At 40.7% G+C, this 27,200-nt stretch overlaps 1 protein-coding gene across 7 annotated transcripts; it reads left to right on the top strand.

Annotated features, from left to right (window-relative positions):
* The first annotated feature begins 188 nt into the window (after positions 1-188).
* frmpd2 (FERM and PDZ domain containing 2) lies at positions 189-21,848 on the top strand. 7 transcript variants are annotated; one of them, XM_044179499.1, is made up of 32 exons: positions 190-443; positions 3,208-3,328; positions 3,498-3,661; positions 4,569-4,634; positions 4,734-4,913; positions 5,051-5,126; positions 5,853-5,940; positions 6,279-6,435; positions 6,540-6,611; positions 7,802-7,976; positions 8,290-8,425; positions 8,537-8,675; positions 9,013-9,165; positions 9,282-9,467; positions 9,593-9,752; positions 9,852-10,050; positions 10,408-10,508; positions 10,899-10,979; positions 11,442-11,549; positions 11,928-12,044; positions 12,670-12,741; positions 13,728-13,909; positions 14,299-14,397; positions 15,315-15,408; positions 16,309-16,394; positions 17,397-17,592; positions 18,340-18,360; positions 19,163-19,377; positions 19,931-19,997; positions 20,108-20,291; positions 20,763-20,830; positions 21,662-21,848. In XM_044179499.1, the coding sequence occupies exons 2-30, from the start codon at positions 3,208-3,210 to the stop codon at positions 20,143-20,145; spliced, it is 3,549 nt and encodes a 1,182-aa protein (XP_044035434.1). In that variant the 5' UTR covers positions 190-443; the 3' UTR covers positions 20,146-20,291; positions 20,763-20,830; positions 21,662-21,848. The 7 variants fall into 7 exon arrangements, with proteins under 7 accessions (XP_044035439.1, XP_044035434.1, XP_044035435.1 ...); XM_044179500.1 differs by having other exon boundaries at positions 21,411-21,848; XM_044179504.1 differs by having other exon boundaries at positions 189-443; positions 19,775-19,997; positions 20,763-21,848.
* Positions 21,849-27,200: the final 5,352 nt, after the last annotated feature.

Raw genomic sequence — 27,200 nt, 5'->3', positions numbered from 1 at the left:
CTATGTAATCTAATAGAAAGTGGGACAATTAATGTGTCACTTGTGGTTGAAACATCAGATTAACACAGTGCCGCCTACAATAGATTGGTCCTTTGCTGCCCCATCTGCCGTTCGCTTGCCCTGCAAATCCAATTATGTTCTTATGTTCCCTAGTCTAAAAATAGTTGAAAATGAAGGAAAACGCAGAAACAACATGTCATTAGTTGTGAGCGCTGAGCACATTATGTTATGGAGCTGATGTGTCCTTTCTGTGGAGATGATTGATCTGTCATGAGGAAATGTGGGTGTGTGACAAGCTGCCATGACGGACAGTAGCACTCGGACGAGGGAGAGGTGGGTGGAATGGCAGCAGGGGATGCATAAGAGGAAGAAGGATTAGGTTCTGAATGGTGGATGTCTGAAGGAACTGAAGAGGAATCTCTTCTGATACCGGAGAAAATAAGGTAGGCTACATAATGTGTCAAAACCAAGTGATAATGTCTGAACATTACTCATCAAACCACCTGTAGGCCTAGAAATGTGTGTTTGCAGACACAGAGCTGGCTGGGGCATGAGGTACAGGATTCTTTATAAATGCTGTAACAACACAATTTCCGTCTAGGATGAACAATGTAGAAAATTGAATGAAACTGAATGAGAGTAAGAGTTCCCCTGAAACTCACACAGAGTCAGTTAGAAGCAGGATGTTTCTGAAAAAGAGCCCGTGTGCTCAGCCGGATTTCTCTGGATAAATTAAGGTAACAAACAATACAAAGTAACAAGCACTTATACCTGGTCAATAACACTAAACATGCTAGCAATACAATGAGTTGTTATTATCTGGTGGGAAAAAAATACGTTTTCTGATTTTAAAACACACAGTTCTTATAATCAGTTTTTATAATTTAGTATGTCAAAGGCGGTTTAACAAGCATTTTTTCAGCCAAATTAACTGTTATACTTTGGTATAATTGCTTGCATTTCCATTAAAATAATAATATCATTATTATTATTATAAATAATGATGGCTGAATTCCATTTAGCTGCTTCAGTTTCAGGGTCCTTGTATCGTGCATGCTGGCTCACTGTCAAACTGTCGTGGCTTACTGGGACACTTGATCAGATCAGAGCCATTGGTAATGTTATTAGAAACACCCGTGCTTTTCCTACTATGAAATCGAAATGTCTGCTGTGAAAAAGGCCTTTACAGATTGTTGCTGCCACCATGTAGACACCCCAGGTTACCTTAGTTGAATTAAATCAGAGTACACTTAAAGGTACAATGTGTAAGAATTGAGACTACTCTCCACTTGTCGAATTCATACTCCAAAAAAATAGTGTGCAGCATATCACATATCTGTCATAACTGCTGATAACTTCCATTAGCTAGTTAGCTCAGTTAACTTGGACCTCCGGGAGGAGGAGATTGTCAGGCCCTGGGAGGGGGAGACAGCAGGGAATGTGCACCAGAACCAGAGCCAGGCGAACGGGCAACGGTACAGGGTTCAGCAGCCTACCAGTAAACATGGCTGGACTGGGACCGACGGAGGCCAGTTTGACCACAGGGAATACAGTGCCCAGGTGATTTACAGCAGTTCTGACCAGGACTCTGACTCTGGGGGCGACGAAGACACGGCGGGTTCAGTCAGGGACTGGAGAGGTGTCAAGCGAACAGCAGCTAGCAGCAGTTATGACCTGATATGTGATTTGCTGCCCCCTATTTGTTTGGAGTATGAATTTGACAGGTGGAGAGTAGTCTCAATTTTTACACATTGCACCTTTAAGGTGCAACCCAACCATTAATAATATCTACTATTTTCATCAGTACTGGCAGAGCATTACAAGGATCAGCGAGAGAGTGATACAGTGTCACTCACATACAACATAGATTTATGTTCCCTCCCCCCAACCCAAATGCCAGTTATATTAGTATCAGCTGTAGTGGCTACGCCAATGGGAACAAGAGCAAGTGTACATCCATGTCTTGTTCCTTGTGACACTAAGAAAAAAGGTGATAAGACCAATAATAGTAATGACTGCTGCTTTAGGGTCAGCGTATAAAACCTTTACCTATGATCTGAGAATGATACAAACCCATGTTTTGTTTTACACAAAAGCTATGTAGTCCCATTTATTCATTATTACCTGGTTATATTTTTGATTCTCTTTCTTTGATAAATCCTACTTAATCAATATTTATACTCATTTTTACACGCCGTTTCAAGGTATAATATAGGAACGTTACTTAAAATTTTACAGGTAAAATGAAGACAGAAATGAAGGGTTAGTGCCTTTTTAAATGTCTTTGGTAGTGAATGATGTTGCATTGCTTCCCAAACTGATTTAAGAGTATCTAATACTTTCAAAAAATACTATATTTATACGACAATAAATATTTTGTTTTAAAATTAAACGGTAGCAATCAAGATGTGGTTATTCCTCATAATATGAAATGCCCAATGCACATGAATTACAGCACTTCTTTTCACCTGAACTAGTAATATGTTGTCATCAGTGTGCCGGATATTTTAAATTACCAGAAGCTTCTTAAGGTAATCAACCATTTCAGAAATCCTTCGACGTAAGCACATAAGTGCTTTAAAACCGCTCAACACCAGGCTCAGCTGAACAGACTGAATTGGTACAAGTTGATACAGTATATGGAATCTCAAAAAAAAAAAAATCTAATTTAACAAACAACAAAAAAAGACACAATGTACAAATGTATTGTGTGTTTTTTGTCCTCAAGCTCAAACTAAAACTGCAGCTTCCTGGAATCTTATAGTTATTAATGTCGGAAAACCAAAATGTGAAACTAGATGTGGTCGGTTATGATCATTTTATTTTGATAGGAAAAGTATGAAGATAATTAACAGAAGTGTTGGATTTGTTTCCAGTTAGATCTAATTCCACTAAACTCTGAGCTTGTCTGTCTCAAACTCCCAACCTCTGACCTCTAAACATTCAGTGTGACGTACTACTTAATGGGATTATAGTCCATGAGGACAATCAGCCAAAAATGACACTGTAAGAAAACTTGCTACAGCTCCTCTCGTAATGTTCCATGTTGTGGTTCATAACAGTGTTCTTCCCATTAACAGGTATTGTTGATTAAAAAACGGAACATTTTAAAGGAGATAAATACTGCAACACATAACCTTTTCCCCATGCATCACACAGCAATACAGTCTATTGACCTGCAGCTTTGTGTGTGTGTCTCCCAACAAGATGGGTACATTTGTGACTCTGGCAGAAGTGTTGGAGGCCCGGGGTTCACCACTGGATGAGGATGAGGTCTGGTGTCTGCTGCTTGCCACCACTGAGGCCTTGCTGGACATTTCCAAAAAAGGTAACAGCTTATCGGTTCCCATTTCCTCCCAGTTCCACCTTTTATCTGGGTACAGGGCTCTTTTCTAAGGCAGCATTCAAGAGCATCCAATCAGACTAATTATGAAACAACGTGCTCAAACCCTCTGAGTTGGTAAATGTCACCAGTTTCTGTTCTGCTCTCTGTTTAGGTTCAGGTAACATGTGCAGTGTGTTGAGCCCAGGCTCGGTGCTGCTGTCAGCCAATGGGAGTCTGGCCTTCAAGAGCTGTGCCCGATACGAAGACGTGGCCTCCTTCACAGCTCCTGAGGTCCAGCAGGGTCATGCTGCCTCCACCAGGACTGCAGCTGAAAAGGTTGGAAAGCTCCCGTCTTGGAAAGATCGCCTTGATGAGAGGACTGACAGATTTCATTTTCATGTTGACCTCAAAAGAGCGTGGTGACATGTAAATGTGAATGCAATAGACTGGGGGCGCTGTTTCGCTTATTGCATTTGAATATTGTCCACTGTACAGCAGGTTAAGTCTTTGAAAATGAAATGTCAAATGCTGTTTTCATTTTCATTTTGACTTATTGCTTCTGCATGAATGGAAAATCAGGCTACATTGTTGCATTTTAAATTTTCAAATTTGAAATAACATTTGAATATTGTCCACTGTACAGCGGGGTACGACTTTGAAAATGAAATGTCAAACAGCTTTTCCATTTTCATGTTAATATGTTCATAGAACGCCCATACGAGTATGTGGAAATGAAAATGAAAATTTGATTATTTCATTTTCATTTTTAAATAACACATACGTATGTGGAAAATTATAATGCTATTGTGGAATTACGTTTTCATTTTCAAGTTTACATTATCATTTTAATATAGTCCCCTACAGGCTTCCATAAAAAGGTCATAGGTTGATACATAACGCATTAAACCTATGAAGGGGTATAAGGGTTTACATGGATAAATTGCTTTGTTTTAAGAAGACATAATTTAAAAAGAACCTGAACATCATGAAATATGTAATCAAAATCAGGTCCATAAAACTTTTTAATTAGCCAAAAGTGCTTTGTTTGGATAGGAGTATTATCACATGGCTATGTATCATGATTTTTAATAATTTCAGAGATTGGTGTGACCTTTACCCTTTAATCACAAAAGGCAGAAAAAGGCACATGCAATAGCAATGGTCCCAAAAAACAGGACTTGGAAGTGTTATAATATGAGCAGATATGAATGTCTGCATAATCTCCTTGTTCTGCTGTCCTCAGATGGTTGTGTACTCACTGGGGATGACTCTTTACTGGTGCGTTGATTATCATCTACCTCAAAACCAGGTACTTTCCTCCCTCTTCTATCTTTTGCTCAAACTCATTCTTGCGTATTCTTAGTACTTGTGCATCATCCATTTTTGCTGTCACCTGTTTCATCCCCAGCCGGTCCAGCTGAGTGCAGAGCTGGAGGGTTTGCTCCTGAGCATGTGCGAGGACATGGTGGTTAGGCGGACCGACCTGCTGACGGTGCTGGAGACCTGTGAGCTTCACCACAAGGCCTCAGTGCTGCCTCCTGCTGAACGGCTCATCAGGCAGCTGGTAGAAGATGTCTACAGAAACTCAGTGAGTGTTTGATTTGAGCTGGTTAGGTGAGGTCATGTTTGGTTTTGAGTAGTTTTAGTTTAGTTTTTTTTTGTTTGTTTACTGATAGCACCTACTCTCTGCGTGTTTCCTTGAGCTGGACAATGATGTCTTTGCAGATTGATCATGTGTCCATGGCTGAAAATGGATCCCACCTAACAGACCGCAGTCAAATGGTCAGGGACAGATTACACAGTAAGAAACTGATCCCTTTTGTCAGATTTAAAGTCCAGTTGAAATTTTGTATTTTATCTGCTACAGCATACATATGTGCTCTGTTCATCACTTGTCCTGTGTTCTCCTTTGAGAAAACTCTGAAATAACTTTCACTCTCATGTCTATACGATAAACATGAAGCTACTGCCAGCAGCTAGTTAGCTTAGCTTAGCATAAAGACAGGAAGCTTACCTGGCTCTGTCCAGAGGTGAAGAAATTAACATGGCTGATTAATGAGCATGTTTTATCTCATTTTTTAAAATCTGTACAAAAATCTAAATGTGTAAATTAGTGCTATTTACAGGTGGTTTTTGTTACTTGGACAGAGCCAAGCCTGGAAACAGCTAGCCTGGCTCTGTCCAAAGGTAACAAAATCCACCTACCAGCACCTGTAAAGCTCACTAACTCACAAATTTCGATTTTTGTACTGAGTTAAAAAATGAGGCCCTCTGGAGCCAGGCTAGCCATTTCCCCCTGAGTCCAGTCTTTATGCCACGCTAAGCTAACCCGACTGCTGGTTGTAGCCTCATATCTAAAACATACATGAGGGTGGTCAATCTTCTCATCTAACTCTCAGCAAGAAAGAGAATAAATGTATTTTCCAAAATGTCAGCTATTGGTTTTTTAGGCATTTTACAATTCCAAATGTGGAAGCTATAATATTGGCACGTGGACATAAGTATTACATATCAATTTGTTTTTCAGGAGGATCCTTTAGTAACTCAACATGGGCGCTGAAGAAGAAGATTTCTAGAACATTCTCCGGAGCATCTTATCCATGCGAGGCCACAGGGTATGAAGTCTGTGTCCAAACATATTGTACACACCTTCTAACAGAGGTGTTTTTTAGCACATAATACATTATCATAAACCTGTTTACAGGTTTGAAGCACAGTAAGAACACATGTTGTTTACTTTAAAATGAACCAACTTAAAGTACAGTTTGATCAGTTGCATAAGTGATAAAAGCAATGCTGAAAAAGAGACAAGTAAAAAGACAGTGCTGGGAAGACAAAACCCCCAGAGGAGGCTTCTGCCATGAAATGTGTGATGTTTGTTTGAGCCATCGTATCATGAGTGACAGATCTCGCCTCCCACCAGACTGAGAAGTGGAAAACTTATTTTCCCCAGGATTCCCTCAGGAGGCCGACACAGGGAGAGTTACGGCAACTGGCAGCAGCTGAACCACAGCCCCTGCAGTCCGTGCATGGATGGCAATCGAAACTCCAACTCAAGATCCCTCAGACAGTTTGAGTCCACAATGAGTCTGAATGACAAGAAAGCGAAGGTGAGCTAGATTATCATATCATGTTACATAATATAATAATAACATAATATCTTGTGGTGGCGGAACTGACAATATATTTTCTTTTGCCTTGTCCTCTGTTGCAGGACATGGGTCCCGAGTTTATTAGGATGTTAGACGAGCCGCTGGTTGTCTTGGAGCTGCCTGGATCCATCGTGGTGAGTTCTTGAAAAAAGAAATAAAATCCTGTCATTGTCATTGTGAGAGTTTGGAGATATTTACAGTAGTTTCAAGGGACACACCCAGTCTTATAGCCCAAATCTCAGGAGGTGAGTTTTTACTGGATCGATCAGTGAAATATGGGGAGTCATTATCTCTGCCTCTTGAAACTCCTGAACTTTGTCAACAACCATTCACACGGGTATCTCTGCTCCCGGGTCCTATGTTCCCCATCTCAATATCCTCTTAATTTGACACATTAAGGAGACTTTTCAAAGGGTTTTATGTTCTCAGCAATGTTTTTTCCTAAGGTCAAATGTTAAGTGTGTTTCCCTGGGTCAATATGTTGAAATCACCCACCTACAGCTTAAAGCCTACTGATGTTATTCTCCTTGAAACCTACGCTCTCAAATTTGTGGGCAAGACAGTTTTCTTGACTTTAAACATTGATATCTCCACAGTGGCATAACAGATTTTTACCATTCAAACTGCATTTGAAACGCCCATCTCCCTTTGTTCTTTTGCAATTTGAACTGAACCAGTATATCATTACTCTGCAACTGCATGGATAATTTCTCACCCTAAACCTAAACAGAAACCAATTTCCGAGCCTGTTTAGTTTTTTCACTTTGACAGGTGGAACACATAACAATGTTATATAAAAATCAATATTGCAAGATTCTGCATCACTCGCTTATTAATCTATAAAATTACTCTTTTATAGTGCACTTTGCACAGTGGTGGAAAAAGTAGCAATACCACAATGTAAAAATAGTAAGTAAAAGTTCTGCATTCAAAACAAAAGCATTACCATCAAAATATACTTATAGGTGGGGTATGCGATTCTAATCCAATACACGTCTTTTTGTCAAATTAAGCATATATTTCCCCACGGCCCGCTAGCTGTCCGTTCAGTGTGGACACGGAAAAAAAATGTTTGTACACAGTGGGAAACTAACAAAGTGGCTCGGAACGAGCCACACAACACTGCCTTGTTGCAGCAGAAAATGGAAATACTGCAGTAAAGTAAAGTACCTCAGTACCAAGTACCTCAAAAATGTCCTTAAGTACAGTACTTGAGTAAATGTACTTGGTTACTTTCCACCGCTGAAGCTGAAAAGGTCACTACCATCAGCTTTTTTATTTTTTATTTAATTTTGTCCGCAAAATTCTTTTCTCCCTCTCGCAGTCAAAGAAAGGGAAGTCTCCAACCACTCAGAGAGAGCTGAGTGTGGTGATGCCAAACGGTCAGAGCATCCTGGTCAAGTGTGAGGTGAAATCCAGAGGAGGGGACGTCTTTGACATGATTGTGGCTCACTCCAACCTGATGGAACATTTCTACTTTGGCCTTGCTTATATTGATGGTAAAGAGGTTTAAAAATAATGAGTGAGTGTGCACTGTAGTCACTGACAGATTGACTTACTGACACACTGAATGAATGACTGGCTGTCTTTCTGAAGCTCTGTTTGTGTCTGATTGTCTCACTGATTTAAGCTGTTTTCACACAAAGCATGTGTGTAGAGTTTTATTTGAACACTAGAGCATTTTGAGGCAAAAAACACAAATAATAAATGTTGGCGTGACCACACCCTTTGCATGGGACTTTATGTAGTGTAGGTAAATTAGAAGTCATACATTATCTATGTCAACTCACAATTTTTCCTTTCTCTGATCAGATAATGAGTTTTTCTTTGTGGACAATGATACCAAGATTTCCAAAGTTGCTCCAGATAGCTGGAAGAAAGTGCCTACAACCACCTTTGTCCTTTTCTTCAGGGTCAAATTCTTTGTCAATGACATTTCTCTTCTTTTGTAAGTATTTCTCTTTTGTGTGTTATTACCACAAAAATAAAAACACTAGACAGGAGTGTGTCTCGTGAAGTCGGGTTGAATCCTTTAAATGTGTGCTGTCTTCTCCATCAGGCACAAGCAGACGCGCCACCAGTATTACCTCCAGCTCAGGAGAGACCTTTTGGAGGACAGGCTGTCCTGCCACGAGGAGACGGCTCTGTACCTGGGAGCTCTGGCCCTGCAGACGGAGTGTGGAGACTGCATGGCTGAGGTTGTGCACAACAAATTTGAACAAAACATTTAAATTCAAAGGAGCCCTCACAAACAAAACCGACTTGTTATAATAATTGTGTAAACATTAGCATCTAAGGTCAGCTTAATCCAACTAAAAATGGATTTAAAGGTGCCACATACAGCATTATTAAACATATCATTGGTATGTAGAGTTTTGTGGTATGTAGGTAATTTAAGCAATGTCATAGCAATGGTATGTGGTATAGTATAATTACTGGAAAGTAATGAGACCATGGTTGAGACAAGTGGTAGCCTCTATCTCATGTGAATGATTTTAATTCTCTAAATAAAAGGTTTTGATCTGTTGTGTTTAGGTGTACGGTAGGAACTACTACCGCCCTGACCAGTATGTCTCCAAGAGCGTGATGGAGAAACGTGCCTTGCCTTACATTCAGGGGGAGCTGCTACGACTTCACACCACCAACACTCAGATGCTTACCGACGAATCAGAGCTTGAGTTCCTCAAGGTAGCAAGATCAAATTTGATAATGAAAATGAATATCTAGTTGTGTGCACCTATACCACTATGGCTACCGTTAGTATCATATGAAGCACAGTTACCACTCACTATTTGTGCCTTTAGGTGTGTCAGCAGTTGCCTGAATACGGCGTGCTGTTCCACCGTGTGATGCGTGAGAAAAAGCCTTTTGAAGGAGATATTTTCCTCGGGGTTTGTGCCAAAGGAGTCATCGTCTACGAGGTTAAAGATGGCTGCCGATCCACCAGTCAGAATTTCTACTGGAGGGAGACAGCAACAATCTCCTCTAATGTGAGCGCAGTGATTTTTTTTTTTATCATTTCATTCCTTTTTACTGGGTGAAATTCAAATCAAACTGCTGCCCATATGAAAATGTAATTGGTTGTGACATTTGTTATTTTTCTGTGTTCCTGCAGAGACGTAAATTTGTAGTAGAGAGCCGGGGCAGCAAGAAGAAGTACACCTTCATCACAGAGAGATCCAAGATAGCTAAATATCTGTGTAACCTCTGCTCAGCCCAGCACAAGTTCAACAATGAGATGAACTCTCGCCAGCTCAGCCACAGCCTGGTCTCAGGTCAGTTACTGCGCCACGACTGTAGCCAAAGCCGGCTTTGGAGTTGTAGAACTCACCGAGTGCTGTTGCCATTTTCTGTGGACCTGTGTTTACCTCCAGAGGAGCACATCGTGCAGTATGCCGCGGCGTGTTGCGCTCAGAGCAGCCGGCTCAAGTCCTTCTCCTGTTCAGAGACGCCACAGGATGACAGCGGCCTGACCACGCCTCAGGATGATTCCCTGACCAAGCTGTGTGATGACGTCGCAGCCAGGATCGAGGCCCGCATCAAACAGCAGCGCCAGAGCCTTAATGAGCAGAGGTACTTAGTCATCTAGCAGTTGTCATACTGTATATTCTCACTTGAAACATTCAACATGAAATCTGTAGTTTTCTGCACATTCAAACAACAACATTGATGAAGGAGCAACTAGTGTTGCATTTGTTGTGTTTGTGAATCGTTCTTTAACTCATTAAGAAACAATGGGGTCCAGAGTGTACATGAGCTAAAGTCTATCCTCCAAAGCTAGCTCATGCTAATTTCAACCACTTCTTCTGCTTATTCCACACAAACCACTGCTGCAGAAAAAGCACTTCCTGTTCTCAGAGGACGGAACTGTGTAAGATCAGTCAGTTAATATCACTATCATCACATCGGTTTTCTGTGTTTCTTCCACAGTACCTGCTCCAGCAGTCAGCGCAGCAGCACGGGCATGCGTTCCCCAGCCTGTTCTCAGAGGAGCGGATCTGAAGCGCCTTCTGGCTCCCCAGCACACAGAGGTATGTCCAAGTATCCTGCTCATTCTTTCTATCTGATGGCCCACACGGGACTGATGCTGTACCTCAAGTCTACCACTCAGCAAGCGGCTCCAACAACTAGTAGACCTCTTCACACTCAAACAAGCAACAATGAACTTTTTTCAAATGTCCTTGTTTCCTTACAGATGTGATTTTGTTTAATGAATAATAATTATAATAATTCAATTTTGACAATAGTTGTGGGATGGTTCACTTTGAAAACGTCATTGCTATACCATAAGGTGATTTTAATTAAATATGGACGAATGACGCATCTTCCTATTGATTCATTTTATACTTAATTTTAGGAAGAAGCCAAGTTTACTTTTTAAATAAGTTAAGGTTTATGTGTTATTCTACTTTGTCTTACAGAAACTCCGACAAAACTAAGGTCATCGTCAGAGAGAGAGGTCATATGTGTTTCTTTAAAGAAAGACCCAAAGCTTGGCCTGGGTAAGCTGAATACACAGCATCAACAGAGAGATTGTTTTTAATCTGTTTTTTGACCCCAAGAAGAATTGTTAAGATTTTGAACAGTTGGATACTCTTTTTCATTTTATGTGCAGTAGACGTGCACTAATCTACCACTATGGCACGCTAAGGACGCCTTGGAACAATTGCTGTTAGTAATGGCATCCCTTTACCTTTATTTTCAGTACTTTCTAGTGCACATTCATGCTACTGTATTTGTATGAATTTGAGTGCATGTGGTGTTATCCAGGATTATCACGGCATGTTGAAACTTTCCAGGCAAAAGACATGAACAAACCTGCTAGGAATAAATGTTTTAGATCATGTAAGCAGTCTGACAGTATCTATGTGATGAATAAGTCATAATCTTACAGGAAAGCCCTTTGAGGGCGACAGAAGAAAGGCTCTCTCTTTTTGACACATCTGTGGTTTGTGTTGATGCAGGTATAGTGATAGTGGGAGAGGACACTGTTGGGCATTACGACTTAGGCATCTTTGTTGCTTCCATTGTGCCTGGTGGACCAGCTGATAAGGATGGACGCATCCGACCAGGTAGAGATCCATGTGGACATTTTTACTTTATCCTTAGCAACACTGTGTACGTTTGTATGTGTATGTCTGCAGAACTTTTATTTCCCATTTAGAAATCAATCAATTTCTTCCTAAAAATGGCACTATTTTGTTCTTTTTAAGTGCTTTCAATCATTTTGCAACTGCAGTTGTCACTTTTTCAAATGTTGGATACCTCATTTTGGTGTTTTCCTTTTGAGAATGTGCAGTGCAAAGCAGGACAGAGAGGGTGAGGGAAGTGTCTGTGGGGTTCAATCACAGGCCTTTGGGGTCACACGCGGGCTCGGAGGCGGTGGTGAGGTTTTCAAACTCCATTGTAACCGGACACCAGCACCATTTCACTGTGACCTTTGCCTGCAGGTGGTCGTCTGATCTCTCTGAACCACGTCAGCCTGGAGGGTGTCACCTATAGTGAGGCAGCAGAGGTCATGCAGAGCAGCCCCGAGGAGGTGCAGCTCATTATCTCACAGCCAAAAGGTGCTCTGTGTGTGGGTGTGTGTTTGTGTGTGGTTACTGTATGTGTGTAATGACACTGTGGCTATGACCCTGCCCTCCCTTGTCTGCATGTAATGTTGGTGATTTAGTAATTAGCCTATTCTACAGATGCACCTGTTCTGAATTACGAACATGTAAAAATGAGATTTGTGTCTTTCCTTTCTTTTCTTTGTGCTGCATAGTGTCCTGTGTCCCTGGGTGTATTGTTGTGCTATGCAATAATATGTCAAAATCTTAGTGTATTTTTATACATCCCACTTGTTTGTCTTTGGGCAAAATGTCAGTTAATGTTGACTCATCTTGATCTCAAGGGCGTAAACAAATTCCATCCTCCACCTCATCATGCAGTATAAAGCCACAAATTCTGATGTTAAACACATTATAGTCCAAGTGAGAAAAGTGTTCTCTCCATCTGTCATTTCTATACATTTTGAAAGCTAAAACAGCATATATCACAATGATTTCAATTATTTCTCAGTCAATATAATGTAGCTATCTGGACAAAAATAAAGTTTGTATTCTTATTCTTAATGCTTATTCGCATTCAAGCGTTAGATAAGAAGATCGATGCCACTCTTGTGTCTGTACATTAAATATGAATCTACAGCCAGCAGCTGTGAGCTTAGCTCAGCATCAAAGACTGGAAACGGGGAAACAGCGAGCCTGGCTCCGTCCACAGGTAAAGCAATTAACACGCCTAACTAATAAGCAAATCAGTACAAAAATCTAAATGTGTAAATTAGTGAGCTTTACAGGTGCTGGTAGGTGGGTTTTGTTACCTATGGACAGAGCTAGGCTTGCTGTTATACTAACCAGCTGCTGGCTGTCACTTCATATACCATTTCTGTACGGTAAATATGAAGCTGTCAGCAGCCAGTTAGTTTCACATAAAGACTGGAAACAGCTGTGACAGCCAGCAGCCGGTTAGCTTAGCTTAGCACAAAGACTGAAAACAGGGGGAAACAGCTTGCCTTGTTCTGTCCTGTCTTTCTGCCTGACTATTTCTTTGCTGGGAGCAGTGTCATGTTATGTATGTTTTTTTATCCTCACAAAAACTGTATAGTAACTAGCTGTTTCCTCCTCTATTCAGTTTTTGTGCTAAGCTAAGCTAACTGTCTAGCTTATTAAGGGGCCAATATACTCTGTCAGAAGGGCTTGTCAGATGGTCGAATAGCTTCGGAACCCCCCCACACTTTTCTGACGTTGGATTAGGGGGGTCTGTGTCTGACGATTTCTGTAACTTTCCGAAAACTGACGATCCAACATTCACACCCACTTCACACAGTGATACCTCAGCTTTGCAGAGGTGAGAGAGGAGCCAGAGTTTGAACTTCTCTCTCAAGCTCTACTTTTTTCATTCTTGACAAAACAATTTTTCACGTTTCGTGCAAATGACCAACTGCAACTCTATGAATGCCGTCCAGGAGAGACTTTCTGAAAATTTGTGCCGTCATTTAAACAATATCACATCTCCCCCCTCTCTATGACGGCCGGCTTTTCATTGTTTGCCAAAATGTTGAAGTATTCATTTAACTCCTTCAGACAAAAAACAAAAAAACAGAGAAAAATAATTTGTTACTCTTACCGTGAATGAACATTTTCAAAATGTTCTACTTCAGTATTTTGAAGTATAACATTTACTGACTCTGTTGTTTTTATCCACAGTCCCCCTCAGTCCCATCAGTGTGCGCTCTCCCATGTTGAAGAATTACGAGTCCCAGACCATGCTGATGGCAGACGGACGATCAGGAGACGATAGCTTGGATGAGATTGTTTCGGTCATGATGACGCCGAAGACCGGCAACAGGCTTCACGTCCCCCGAGAAGTACGAGTCCTCTGTGCACAGGTAGAATCATGGTGATGGTTTAGGTGTATTTGTGGCAATATCTTTATTTATGATCATTTGACGGGTCATTAAGTAATCTATAAGACCCCATAAAAGGTGGTCAGCAATACAAACAACTTACTGTACCTCTTTTTCTTTATCTAGTGATGGTGATAGTGGGTTTTGACAGCCAACAGTACCTGGTACTAACTGTTTAGCTGGTATTGATCAATAATTGGTGACCATTGTGGTAATTTTGTAGTTGTGGCTTTAAATATCTGATCTATTGCCTGTTTTATACTGCCAATAATCTGTATGGATGCATGGATCATTGGGTAGGTGTGTGTGCAGGTAGACATATAGAGAGACAGGACTGAAGTGAGTGTTGTTTCTGTCTGTGTTGCTTTCAGGACAGCTGCTCTTCGTCTCCCTCTCTAAACTGTGTGAGGCCGGAGGAGATCAGCGTGGAGCTCAGGAAGATATCAGGAAGTCTGGGCATCAGCATCTCTGTGAGTTTATGACATATTTTGTAAAAGATATATTAAGACATATTTGGGATTGGTAGAACTCAGTCCAGGCTTAAATGTTACATTACTGTATATAACTAAAATGGAAGGAGTCTCTGTCTGTCTGTCTTCTGATTTTCTCGACAACTATATCGACTATATATATAACTTTTATCGACTTCACACTTGGCGGGTGTATATAGGACCCAAGGAAGTGTAGTGTTGAGTGAGAGCTCTTGAGATCTACGGGAGAACATAGATCGGGAGTGTGTTACTACCGCCAGAAGTACACACTATGTAGTGTATTGAGAGGGGGCCCCTATTAACTGTTACACTGCCGAACGGCATGCTGGGTACAGCTCGCTACAGTACATTCAAGAACAGATGACCGGAGAGACCAGAGATGTTACATTGATGCAAAGTCTTGTAAATTTGCCATTTTGTTTCGCTAAATTCAAACATTTCAAGCATCAGCAATGTAACTTTTGAAATGAACGCTTTTGTTCCCGGAACTAGCCTGGTCCCAAATAGCTAGCTGACTATGTCATGGCAAGTGTATTGCTCAGGACCCAAGGAAACGCAGTGTCGAGTGTGAAGATGTTTGGATGAGCGGTTCTCGAGAAAGCTGCGAGCAGCAGTACCATCAGGGAACAGTCAGGGAGGGTAATTAATACAGCATCTCATTTCCAGCAGTGGGTCACAAAGTCTGCTCCACCCAATATGATTATTGACAAGATTAGAGAGCGAGAGAGAGAGAGAGGTTGGTCCATGCTACCTCACTCACACTGATCACAGCTGCACTATGAAATGTGCTGCTACAAACATTGAAATAACCACCTTAAGCGAAACACCTTCTTTTCCCTCCTCCCCATCAGTATAGCACAGATATGCTCTGAATGAAAGTGTCATTAATCATTCAGGGTGGTGTCAAGACTAACCTTCCTAATGGAGGAATCTACATCAGAAGCCTTGTTCCAGGAGGGGCTGCTGAGAGAGACGGACGTGTACATACAGGTATTACAGCTTAATATCAGATCAAAACAATGCTAAGGCTTTATGTACTTTTGGAAAACAACCTTTTCAAACTCGTTTCATAATGATTTGTTTGATCTGTTTACAGTCATTTGAAGCTTCCCCAGTGCGGCCATTTATTGATCTCTCACAGTGATGAATTATGGGTAGCTCGTTCTTACAAATCTGCAGATTTGCTGCAGACTTGCTGCAGGCTCACCAGAACTCTGCATGGAAAGCATCCAGCTGTTCACATCAAAGTCCTTTAGCACTTTCTGAGTTTTATAGTGAGAAAGCCCTGAGCATGAGCACAGGATTATTGGACTGCAGATTTATAGTCAATCCATCTAAAATTAAAAATGGTATATGTGTTGTCTGATGGGAACCCAGAAGTTTATATAAAGTTGTTCTTCTTCAGAGGACCAAGAAAAACAATAACAGGCTTACAGTACCAATAATGACTAGCATGTTACACATTACTTTCGAATGAAATTGTAAATAGGAAAACAAGAAGAAACACAACCTGGGGTACAAATTATCTTATGTTATCTTAATTGCTTTATTTTTAGCTAAATGAAATAAGAGCACACAGCAAATAATTTCATTTAACACTTTAGATTTATTTTTGAGCACCTTCCCCAGAGCCATAACAGCTCCCGAGTGGACAAACAACACTCTGTTTAACACTGTGTCATTGAAATTCAACACTTATTAAGATTGGAAAATTTGCTGTGTACATTTTGGCATTTAGCTGATGCGTCTTTCAAGAGAGAAAGATTGATATTACAAGGCAGAAATAGAAACACAAGGATCTGATGTAGCAATGTAAAGAACTTAAACATATAAAGGAGGAAAACATAATTAACCTGTTTGTTTATTTGTCCCAAACTTTCTCTATTACAGGTGACAGACTGTTGGAGGTGGATGGGATTAGCTTCCAGGGCTTCACCTACCAGCAGGCTGTGGAGTGTCTGAGTAAAACTGGAGAGGTAAAGGACAACATGTGGCTGATGTTGTATGATGTCAGTGTGAAAAGTCTATTAGAGACCAATGATTACCTATATATGCTGCTGATGATGAGCTGTTTTTAGCCATGCTAGCAGCATATAGCAGCTATAGGGATGGAATTTTCAGTTGGTTGGTCTGTTGGTTGGTTGGTCCACCACTTTGGTCCAGACTGAAATATCTCAATAACTATTGGATGAATTGCCATGACATGTTATACAGATATGAATGGTCCCCAGAGGATGAATCCTAATGATTTAAGTGATCCCCTGACTTTACTTGTAGCGCCAACTACAAGTCAAAGTTTTCACTTATCCTGTGAAATATCTCATTAGCTACAAGATGGACATTCATGGTTCCCAGAGGATGAATCCTCATGACACTGATGATGCCCTGACTTTTCCTCTAGCGCCACCATGAGGTTGATATTTGTGGTTTTGAGTGAAATAGCACAATAACTACTGGATGCATTGCACAAAATTTGGTACAGACATTCATGTCCTCGACAGGATAAATTGTAGTAATTTTTCCTCTTTTTATCAGGTCAAAATTTGAATTTGTCCAATACTTTGCTTTTAGGTGTACTTTGTGATAAGAGCTAATTAGCAAATGGTAGCATGCTAACATGTTAAACTAAGATGATTAACATGGCAAACATTATACCTGCTAAACATGTTAGCATTGTCATTGTGAGCCTGTTAGCATGCTGATGTTAGCATTTAGCTCAAAGCTCCGCTGTGCCTAAGCACAGCCTCACAGGGGCCCTAACATGCCTGTAGACTCTTAGTCTTGTTATGTTTTCCTTTACTGCTCAAACTTATCTCTTCTACTATTCTGTCGCTACCATCTGTTTCCATTCTTCCCAACCACACCCTTCTCTTCCTCTCTCATGCTTCCTCTCCTCTTTCATCCCATTTTCTTGTCCTCCTAAAACTTTTATCTCTTGTTTGTGTTCCTCTCAATCACATTCTTGTCTTTTCCGCTAGGTCGTGAACTTGGTTGTGGAGAGGGAGTTGATGAACCTACCCAGGGTTTCTCTCAGTGCAGACACCAGCAGCAGTGTATCCAGTCAGAGCATCAGTCCAGCAACCAGCCCGCTACGGATCAACAACTGCTCTTCTATCAGTACTCCTCCAAACACGATCTCTGACCGGCCCAGGGACTACAGCTTTGTCACTGATGGTAGGCGACCTCAGCATAGATTTACATGGACTTTTAACTTAAATGCAGAAAATCCATAAAGGTGCCCCACCCCCAAGCCCAGGATCTCTTTCCGGGAACTGCTCATAAATTGCAGAGCATTTGTGCTCTTGCAAACTTCCCATAATGAATACAATTTTGCCAATAGATCGATCTGCAGTTCCCATAGAGAGACAGAGCGTTATGTCACAAAACCTTACACTACTGAGGAAGAACCTACGTGAGAGAACCTGTCGACTCTTAAGCTGTTTTGTGCTTTAATAGCAGATCAGGCTAGTCTGGCTGCTTCAAGGGGAACTTTCACACACTTCCTTCTCTTCATCCTGATCTTCCTTACTGACCCTGACCTTCTTCCTCTTCTTATCCCTCTGGCCTCCCTTATCCTTTAGCCTGTCGTCCCACATCCCTCCTCTTTCCTCTAACACAGGCACAGGCAGGACAATCGTGTTTTAGCATAATGCAGAGTCAATTTCATCCATTTTAGAGGGTAATCTTGGCAACCATTAACACAAGAGATGTGAGGTTAAAATAGCCAATGTCCGTTGACATCTAAACCTTCAAAATGTCCCTCCTACCCATTTCTGTACAGACCTGTATTGTTGCTCATTTTATGTACCTTTATGTATGTATCTGTCACTGAATATTATCACAGAATTGAATTTTTCATTTATCTATTAAAATGGTGTTATAATTGATTAATTTTACTGTTGCCTTTCATCATGTCTACAGAAGGCTGGAGAGAACATGCAAGTAATATATATTTTTTTATCCTGACATAACAAGCCTTGATTTCCTGTGATGACAAAATGATTATTCTGTGATCAAGAGAATCTGTTAACGACCATATTTTGAGTCAACAAATCTTTGTTGTAATCAAAAGAAAACTAACAACTAACCCCCAAACCAGAGTTGGTGATTGTTGGAACAGACAACTCGAGTCTGCTGCTACTTTCACGATGTATTCTTCTCATTGAAACATACTGCATGTCCAATACACCCTTTGTGTACTGTATATGGCAGTGTAAGCCATCTGCTCACTCTTTCAATCTAGCTTTGCCATGCCTGTTGCTGGATTGCTCACCTGAAAACGATGCTGTAACTACTGCAGTAACTTGCGACCATTGCGACCCACCTACCACCACAGCATCCACCTGTAGGCTCTGAGTCTCATTTTTCCTGTGGGAAAGTTATTATCGTCACTCCCCAATCCCAGTTTTGTTGAGCTTGTTGCATCCTCGTGGGGAGTGATGAGGTCCGAGACTAGACACCAAATATCAATTCTGCTTTTATTTTTGCATTTTATTATTTTTTATGTTTAAGTTTAATTCCCAACAAGACAAAATCAATTAAAATAAACATCCTTTAATGAATTTTCTAAAACAATAAAGATAATGAGCTTTATCTTTTCTCTTCCCTCCCCTCCTCTTCTCCCATCCACCTCCTCTTTCCAATTCCCTTTCATTCCTGACTTCCATACATCTACATCGTGTTTCACCTCATCACTATTCTGTTACTGCCTCTGTCCTCCGTCCTCCCACCTCCAAACCCTCAGATAACACCCAGGAAGTGACTCTGACTAAAAGTGCCAACGGCCTGGGCTTCAGCTTCCTAATGTGCGAGCTGGATCCGCCCACTCGGGACTTTGGCAGCCTGGTCCGGATAAAGCAGCTTTTCCCCGGCCAGCCAGCCCAGCAGAGCGGCAGGATCCAGGAGGGAGACGTCCTGTTGGCCATCAATGGCCAGCCACTCAAAGAGCTGTCCTATCCAGTATGTGCAGATTTCAAGTTTATTTCATTTATGTTTACTAATCTCATTAGTAATCCTTGATTTGCTTATATGTGATGGGACTTATTTTTCTTTGATTTGTTATCATTTGCATGATGATGATGTCATTATTGCCCTGATATTAAAATCAGATATTGTCGTCCACCTCTAATACGACAGATATGATGCAGTTGTATGATTACATGTAATTATTGGACAATAGATCAGTATTGTACTGGTTCTGTATGACAGACCTTTAACCTAAACTGATTCTATGTATATATTGATATAATATTCTGACCATATTGCACATATATATGCATGGAAATATCATTTTGACTTTTATTTTAACTATTGTGGGTTGTTTTTCTCTCATGTGATGGTCTAAATGTTTTGATAGGTTTCTTCACCCTGACAGGAGAATCAGATTAATAAGGAAATACTGATACGTATACTTTTTTGTAATAACTTGTGTTTTAAAAATATTAAAGATCTGCAGCTTCATTATCTGTCTATACAGTACATCCCTGTTAAAACTTCTCTCTTCTTTCTGTAGAGGGTGCTAAAGTTGTTCAAGACTTCACCACCTGAGGTTCGACTGACTCTCTGTCGGCCTGCACCAGGTACACACACACACACACACACACACACACACACACACACACACTCTAACATACACATGTACACATTTGCACCCACCTAATTTCCTCACCTGTTTGTCTGTTTTCTGTAGGGATCCTTCCGTCCATTGATCAGTTTACTGGCACATGAGTAATGTCACAGTATTATAGAGCACCAGCATCGATGGATGTTCAGAAGCAACACTGTGCTTCCTGATCAATCAGGAAGTGGTGATGGAGACCGAGGACAGAATGAATGATAGCGGTGTTATCGATGGACTCCAACGCTGCAGAAAGGTCAGTGATGTTCCACAGTGTGACATCGGATTGTATTGTCATTGTTTTGTCATAGTCACAAAGACTATGTACAGGTGTTAATATTACATAAAGAAATGATAAAACAATGTAGCATCATTTGACATGATGTAACACACTGTAACATCTTACACAACATTCTGTGACATGACATAATGTAACTCAGTGACATGACACAATATGACATGGTGCATAAAAAATAAGACTATTAAATATCAATTATTAATAAGATTAGGAGAATAAATAACATTTTCAGAAACACGGTCCTTAGAGGGAATCAGATTATGCCCCATGTTAGTGCTTTACACACAGCACCCACCATAAAATACTAGTCTTCACAAAAACTTTTGGATCTGAATCAATGCTTGCTGTTTGCTTTGTCCTGAGTTTAACTTTTCAAGTCAATTACGCAGCTTCTAACGAAGAGTAAAGTTTTTCTTGTCTGTTTTCCAGGCATACTGAAGAAACAGTGACGGCCCAGGAGAGCGGAGAGGTTGGAGGCTGAGCTCAGTGATTTATTGGTAAAATTATTCTTGAGGGATGAGGGAACATAATTATTAAACATGTTTAATACGTACATGTTTTTTTCAGATTATGTTTGATTATACAGTTCATTTCATACAAAATGTATAATTCATATAGAAAAGTAAGCTCGGATCTCATCAGCCTAGAATTGACTAGATATGTCGTTGCAGTTCTGACGCCTGAATGCAGATTTTATAGTATTTCATTTTAAAACATTCACTTTTGTGGATGGAAACTAAACCGATAACAATCGATACTCTGCAGGTTTTCACATAAACTAAACACAAAAGCCATTGATTTTGCTGATTATTTGATCCCCTTTGTTGATGAAAATATGCAAATCAATAAGATTGGCTATTGTTGTGGCTGGTTATGCCTTGTTGGTTCATGGCAATGCATCACACGATCATACCAAATTCATGGGCAGACACAGAAATTCTGTTGACGTAAACTTTTACATTATCTCAACAATCTATCATCTAAACCTAAATATAACCATTTTCTAAATCAAATGTAATCTCAAGGCTTTTATCCAAACATAAACATTTCTAATCTTATGTCTATGCAACATTTCAGGTCAAAGAACCTCTACTTATAACTGTGGTTTGATCCATGATTTCATGAAACCACTGGCCTACAAGCAGCCTTCATCAACTTTTATTACCCGTTCATCTCTCAACCACAAGGTGGCAGCATAGTGCTGCAAGTGACAACGCTTTGTACAGCAAACAGCAATCATCCATGCTGCCGAGTCTCACTTTTCAGTTAACAGTATTTCATGGAAAAAAGAGGGAAGCTAATAGCGTGATTATTTTTCTCCTCCACAGCAAATCCAAAAGAGACTTTTTGTTGACACCAAAAGAAGAAGACGACTAAAATAAACTGTAACAGAATTATTGGTATAGATTTTGTTGAGGACACAAAAACTCCTCCACAGATGTGCAGAATATGTTGCATCTCGAAATGACAAAGCTAATTGTGAATTGTCTATCATTAAAAGGAATTTAACCTTTTTTAACGTGTGTTGGCAATTTCCTCTCTGATGATCCACCTCCAAACACTCATTTAGTATCTGGACAAACCGGGCAGTACATACACACACACTCACACACACACACCTCCCTGGGTGAGGAGCCAGTAATGGCCCCTCGTAAATAAGAGTTCCTGTATTTCGGTGAAACCCAGTAGTGCATCTGGATCCCATCAGAGCTCATGTTCCCTTTGCAAATGATCCCAAATGTTTCTAATTATGCCAGTGGAGTCGGCACGAGGCTGTGTGAGCGCCTGTGTGTGTTTCCGTGTGCGTGTAATCGCCCTGACGGACACGCACACCCATACTCTGGCCTCTGTTTATTCACGAACAGAGTAACAGAGATGGACAGCGTGGTCTTGACCTCTGCAGCCTCTGCTTAGGTCACTGCACGTGGAGATGACTGATGAGTGAAAGATGGGGTGGAGATGGCTTTTCTCCACCAGTCTTGTCTGCTGACATCGCTGTCTTCCTGCTGTTGTCAAGTGATTTCCAACGTGGGGGGGATTTTAAGGGTGGCTGAGGTTGCAGGATGAGTTCTGGAATGTGCAAAAAAATAAAATGTAAAATCATACAACCATATGTGGAGTATCTACAGTGAGAGAAAGATATTGGTCTAATCCAGAGTGAAAAAGACCTTCCTTACATTTGGATTCATGAAATTTACATATTGTAAGCCAAGCACTCAGTATGCAAGACCTGCATCATGTTTAATATATGGAAATTGTTTGAATCTAATCTGGTTTTGTGTACAAACCGTGCAAATTTGATTGTTTGCACTTGCATTGTGTTGTTACAACCTCGTAGGTGCGTGACTGCACACACCAGGGAGCATTTCATTAAGTGCTCGCACAGTATTATGGTGGACTTTTTCTCGGGTTCGTCACCATAGATGAATTTGCTGGAATTGAGCCACTGTTAACTATGCCAAGTGCTGTGTGAGTGCAAGTAAAAACCGTGATATTTTTTAAAAAGAGAGGAAGCCACCATCTGTTTGCTGGTTGACTTTTTGTTATTATATTAATGAAAAACTTACCAGGGTTGCTGTTTCTGAGGCAGGCGTTCCCGGCCAATCAAGTGGCTCCTTTAAGATTTTTTTAAGTCATTTTGGGGGAAGGGGGTTAAAGTTTTCTGGGACAATTTCACTGAATTTCCATGAACAGAATATAACAATGCTCTGGCCCTTTGATTATTTCCCTGCTTTAGACACCATGACATCATTCATGTTTATGTGGTATTTATTGTACCTATTGAGTTTATTTCTTAGAATTTTAATTTACCAGTAATTCAACTTGCATAATTGTTCTACTCATTATATTTATATTGACTTATTGTAATGTGAAAGGGGTCACTTGTAGTAATGAACCCACAGAGAATTATCACCGATCTCTACAGAGCGTTTTAGCATCTTTTAGCTAATTTTTTTGGTTTTATGGCCCAAAACTTTACTGTTGTGGTTCAGTTTCACGGCTCTCATCGTATTGTTTCCAGCAAAAAAGCTGGTGAAGATATACCTAGATTTAGATATAGATATAGCCTATGCAAAGAATATTTCAATTATTAAAGCATTCTAAGGAAGGAAGGATGGAATCAATCCTTGTTGAAACAGATTAACCTTTATTATATCAAATTCATGCAGCTAACAACCCTGTACATGTAGAATGACTAGGGACACTGAAGTCCTATAATCTTCAGATGCCGCCCTCAAAGACCAAAAACAAGTGTATGGGCATTAAGCCGGCTCCAGTCAGAGTCTGTGGTGGGGGAAAGTGGAGCATTAGCAGCTAAAGAGCAAGATAGTTTTCTCAGAAGTTGGTGGAGAGCCAAACGGCGCTAAAGAGAGTGAATATTGTATTCATTGAATACTACTTTGCTCTGTGTCTGCAGGATGTTTAAATAGGCAACCGCTTGCTAACATGCTAGCCAAGGTGGTACTGTGCCAGATGTGGCCAAAAAAATCAATTAATACTGCTTTAAGTTTAAACCTTACCAGTTATTTTTTACTCAAGATCAGCTCTGCTTTCAGAAAAATGTAAAAAGCTTTTGATTCCAGTCTGCACTTAAACCAGACGGAAGTGTTACAGACAAACTTTGAGCGTACAAGCAGGGTGTGACAATTCCCCACCCACATACTGTGTTACATGGTAGTGTGTATTGTACACATTTACAAAGAACAGCATTATACAGTGACTGTAACTCAAACAAGTGGTCTGGTCTGACCTCGTCCTTACCTTGATGTAAGCAAGGAGAATGTGAAATGAGAATCTGGCTCCTAAAACCATAAAAGTTGCAGATTGTTTCATACTGTGTCTCCAACACATGGATATGGATAAATATCTCATCTCCCGACGTGGAGTCACATGCCAGAGCTCCATGACCCCCAAAGTAACATGAAAAACACCACCCAGACAAATGGGCACAGTGATGCAGTCTGGCAGGCCTCAAAGACCTCTCTCTGTATTACAAGGCATTGTGAGCGATTCACATTTTCCACTGCAGCCATCGTGACGCACAGCCCTGTCCAGAGGCAGCAATGGATGCTGGGTGATTGCATGCGTTGGGCCATTTGCCTCAGTCTTTGATGTCGCCTCTCGCTCAGCCATTTCCCCAATTAAATTGATTGTGCTAATGTGTAAAGTGGACTGCCACGATTAAAGGTAAGCCGTGTTGTTTTTGAGAAGCCTCAGATCCATCACCATGGCTGCAACGCCAAGCATCCAGCGACACAAACTCTGGTCTTGGAAAAAGCCCCCCAGTTCTGTTTGAAACGTGAAGGGGAAATCATCAAATGTGACTTATTACTGGCGAGTGGAAAAGGATATCCTAATTATAATTATATCCTGACCAAGATGGTCGATATTTAAAAATGAAAACAATGGTAATTGCACATTTTAAGGGAGCAGTCAGCCAAAGAATTCCACCTTTCTGGGGGAGTCAGAAAGGCAGAGGAGATTGAAAAGGTAATTGAGGGGACGTCAGTGAAAAGGAAGCAGTCAAAAGAGAATAAAAGTTCACTACGTTGAATAGATGAATAGAGGGTAAAGGTGTAAGTAGGTGTGTATTTGTACAGTATGTGCACACACACATACACTTTTAGGGAAAGTGAGAGAATCAAAGGAAATAGGAGAGTTATACAGCTAGCTCATAATGTGTCAACATTGTGCAGTGTGGGAGGTCGCCCCAGGGGAATGCTGCCTAACACACAAGGGAGAAATTCAACAGCTCTTTCAACGGAAATCCTCATCATACATCTACACTGCTTTAGGAAAGCAAAACAACCTAACGAGAGGACCATGGAGCCCTGAGGTTGAGCCTGGGCTGTGGCTGTCTCAATCCATGAGGTGGAAAGGATCGTGAAAGATTTACTCATTTTGACGACAGGAATCCGATACCGCATGTGTCAAAACTTCCCCATAGCACAAATCACCATAATATGTCTGCCGGGGGCTGATAAGGTTTCTGACTGATGCCAAAGGTTCAGCAATTACGTCATTAAATGAGATTTACAGCTTTCCTGGTCTCCTTGAAATAAATACTCAGTTCCACCCAGTGGAACTTCCAGACATATTGATAGGATCCACCTATCCTGGGAAAGGTGACCGTAATGTGTCTCATGCATATGCTCTTTCTCAGCAACACCCTTTTTCACACTTGGTTACACCCATTTACATCTGGGAGCCACATCAACAGTCGTCTACTGCGGGCTGCTGAGGACCTCCAATTAAAGCTAATGATGATTGAGGGCATGTCGTGGTGGCGTAGTTGGAAACATTCGACAAGCAGAATCTGCCAACAAATCTTTATCTTGGACACTCTCTGGCAGCGGAAAAGCTTATCACATTTAAAAATTATAATCTCTGTTTAATGCAAGTGTCCAACTTAGCATAGTTCCAACTTAAAGGACCAGTGTGTAGGTTATAGCGGTGTGTAGGTTATAGCGCTTAAGTTGCAGATTGCAACCAACTGAATACCGCTCGCCTTCCAAGCATGTAGGAGAAACTACGGTGGCCATGAAACTCGCGAAAGGCCCTGTCTAGAGCCAGTGTTTGATTTGTCCGTTCTGGGATACTGTAGAAACATGGCGGTTTAACATGGCGGACACTGTAGGAGGGGACCTGCTCCCTCTATAGACATAAATAGCTTATTCTAAGGTAACGAAAACATAACAATTCTTATCGTCAGGTGATTATACACTAATGAAAACATACCTATGAATATTCCATTATTCCATATTCCATTTCTGCCAATAGATCTTCCTAAATGTTACACACTGGTCCTTTTAATATTTACTAAGTGGAGATTTACGCATTACTAAATTAAAATGGGTTGCACCACACAAATGTAGAGATGATAAATACCTAGAGATTAGTCATTACTAAATAGCTACACCCAGTAACTGCCAGGTGCAACTGTTGCATAGCTAACTGAACCAACTGACAGAACTTAGCTTGCTGATAAATGACCCATTTAGAGTGACACATACATATTAGGGTTAAGCACTTGCTAGCTATCTTAGCTTATAGTTTTGGTTATAGTTATTAATTTAATTATTAATCAGAGTTCCAAATTGATAGTTTATTGTATTTTATGAGACTGAATCAATTAGCTATCCTTTTCTCATCTTTAAGGGTGGTGCCCCGATGATTTTATTCATTAAAGTTATATTGTCTTTGATTGTCATTTTGATAGCCAGATTTAATTGATTGCACCTACACAATTTGGTGCCCCCTTTAATCACTGTAAATCCCAACAGGACTTTACACACAAACTTAGTGATGGATATACGAATAACTAGCCCAACTCTGATCTCCTTTGGAAATATGTTTCACCACTGGGGTTTATTCTTGAAACATTTGTTCGTAGACCTTTGATATTTAGGCTCTAAGTGAAGCATAGATTAGAGAGGTTTCATTCCCGCACATGATTTTACCATAGCCTGGAGGCAGACAAGTGCCTCTCCGTTCTTTACTTGATACGCTAGCATCAGCGTCTTATGCAAGCTTCTGCACCCAGTGAGCCAATGGAGGGAATGTGTCAATGGGCAGGTTGAAGACCACATGGGCTGCTGCTTTCTTGATCGGTTGGACAGGGCTGACTGCCTGTAAGTAGGGCAATGCAGTAATTTGATGTGGAGACCACCTCCTGCACTAGCATCTGGGCTGCATCTTGGATGAGTATGGTTGAATGATCTAACATCTGATCTGAGAGTATTAGGTGATCATTTATAATCACACTAATGTTTCTTGTAGTTCTGGAGGATGACACCATGACATCCTCAACTGAGATCAAGGATGTCATGCTGAAGCGTATTGTCTTTAAAATGATAGTATGAAGAG

The sequence above is a fragment of the Siniperca chuatsi genome, linkage group LG20 (assembly GCF_020085105.1).
Source record: "Siniperca chuatsi isolate FFG_IHB_CAS linkage group LG20, ASM2008510v1, whole genome shotgun sequence".
NCBI lineage: Eukaryota > Metazoa > Chordata > Actinopteri > Centrarchiformes > Sinipercidae > Siniperca > Siniperca chuatsi.
This window is presented reverse-complemented; position numbering and strand designations above follow the sequence as displayed.

Coding starts and splice junctions, on each gene's coding strand:
- frmpd2 (XM_044179499.1), top strand. CDS start 3,208: ATGGGTACATTTGTGACTCTGGCAGAAGTGTTGGAGGCCCGGGGTTCA. Junction 3,329..3,497: donor GCTGGACATTTCCAAAAAAG/GTAACAGCTTAT, acceptor CTCTCTGTTTAG/GTTCAGGTAACATGTGCAGT. Junction 10,509..10,898: donor TGGCTCCCCAGCACACAGAG/GTATGTCCAAGT, acceptor TTTGTCTTACAG/AAACTCCGACAAAACTAAGG.